The sequence below is a fragment of the Pteropus vampyrus genome, unplaced genomic scaffold, assembly GCF_000151845.1.
Source record: "Pteropus vampyrus isolate Shadow unplaced genomic scaffold, Pvam_2.0 Scaffold311, whole genome shotgun sequence".
Taxonomy (NCBI): Eukaryota; Metazoa; Chordata; class Mammalia; order Chiroptera; family Pteropodidae; genus Pteropus; species Pteropus vampyrus.
In genome coordinates this window covers 2,561,851-2,562,958 of record NW_011889092.1, presented here as the reverse complement: position 1 = coordinate 2,562,958, position 1,108 = coordinate 2,561,851, and the positions used below count along the sequence as shown (strand labels likewise).

Here is a 1,108-nt window from a genome sequence, read left to right as displayed (position 1 = left end):
TGAACATGGAAGTGAGGAAGAACACCTGAGTGGTGCAGCGATCCAGGGACATCTCCCTAGAATGGAACCAGAAGACGGTCAAGGCCTGAGGTACTGTGCAACATCTGTTCCGGCCAGCATGCAGAAGAAAAGGTCCATGGGTTCATGGAGGCTGCTCCTTGTGAGGATAATGAAGATGAACAGGCTGTTCCCAAGCAGGGCCATGACGTAGGAAATGAAGAAGGAGATGGAAACCCACAGTGCTTTTCCTCTAGGCTGGGGATGCCCAGCAAGTGGAAAACTGTGTAGCTAATAGCAGTGTGGTTCAAGGTACTCATGCCTGGAGCATATGACCTGGGACCTCACTTTCTGTTTACCGACACAGCCAACATTTCAAACTGTACTCAAAATTTATGGCACCTATCTGATTCTTTTCCATAGTCAGTGTGCCAGGAACAACTAGGATAAAAAAAAAGAATAGGGTAGTATCTGATTTTTTCAGTGAGGTAACAATCTTTGTAAACTGTAAAACTTTGAAATTATCACTTTAAAATAATTGAAGATAATGAAATGCATAAAGAAGTTACACTTGTTATTTCTGTAATGTGATTTGCCTTCCTTTTTCTTTGATTTTTAATATATATTTTTACATAATTGAAACTTTTTCACATAGATTACATATATAGTCTATGTGAAATATATTTATGTTTTTAACAGATATGAAACTAGTTTTTCACATAGATTTATAATATAAGTATTTTAACATAATTTCAGCTGGCCGGAAAATATACAAGTTTATGGAAGAACCATAATTTACCTAACCATTTCGTTATTATTAACATGTAGGAAATTTCAAATATTTTAGTTGTTCAAGAAAATAATGTTTATTAAACATTTCCTCATTTTGCCTGTCCACTAATTTTAGTTATACATGAGACTTTGAATACTATGGAGTCAAATTATGAATCTTTTGTTTCCTTGGTGTTCCTCAGAAGTGTTTCAAAATCAAACTCTAATTACATTGTTTTAAAGTTTGTTTTTATTTAATTTAACATTTGAATAATTATAGTCAATATTTCAAAAATGTCTATTGATTTAAATATATAAAATAACAAAAAAGCATTTTAAT

The 1,108-nt window shown here is 33.2% G+C and overlaps 1 protein-coding gene across 1 annotated transcript in view; it reads right to left on the bottom strand.

Annotated features, from left to right (window-relative positions):
• LOC105303700 (olfactory receptor 52B4-like) overlaps window positions 1-317 on the bottom strand; it is a 2,327-nt gene extending 2,010 nt beyond the window's left edge. Inside the window, 2 exon segments of the mRNA XM_011377464.2 lie at window positions 81-239; window positions 242-317. Coding sequence (XP_011375766.2) covers window positions 81-239; window positions 242-317 — 235 coding nt within the window.
• Between the last annotated feature and the right edge of the window lie 791 nt (window positions 318-1,108).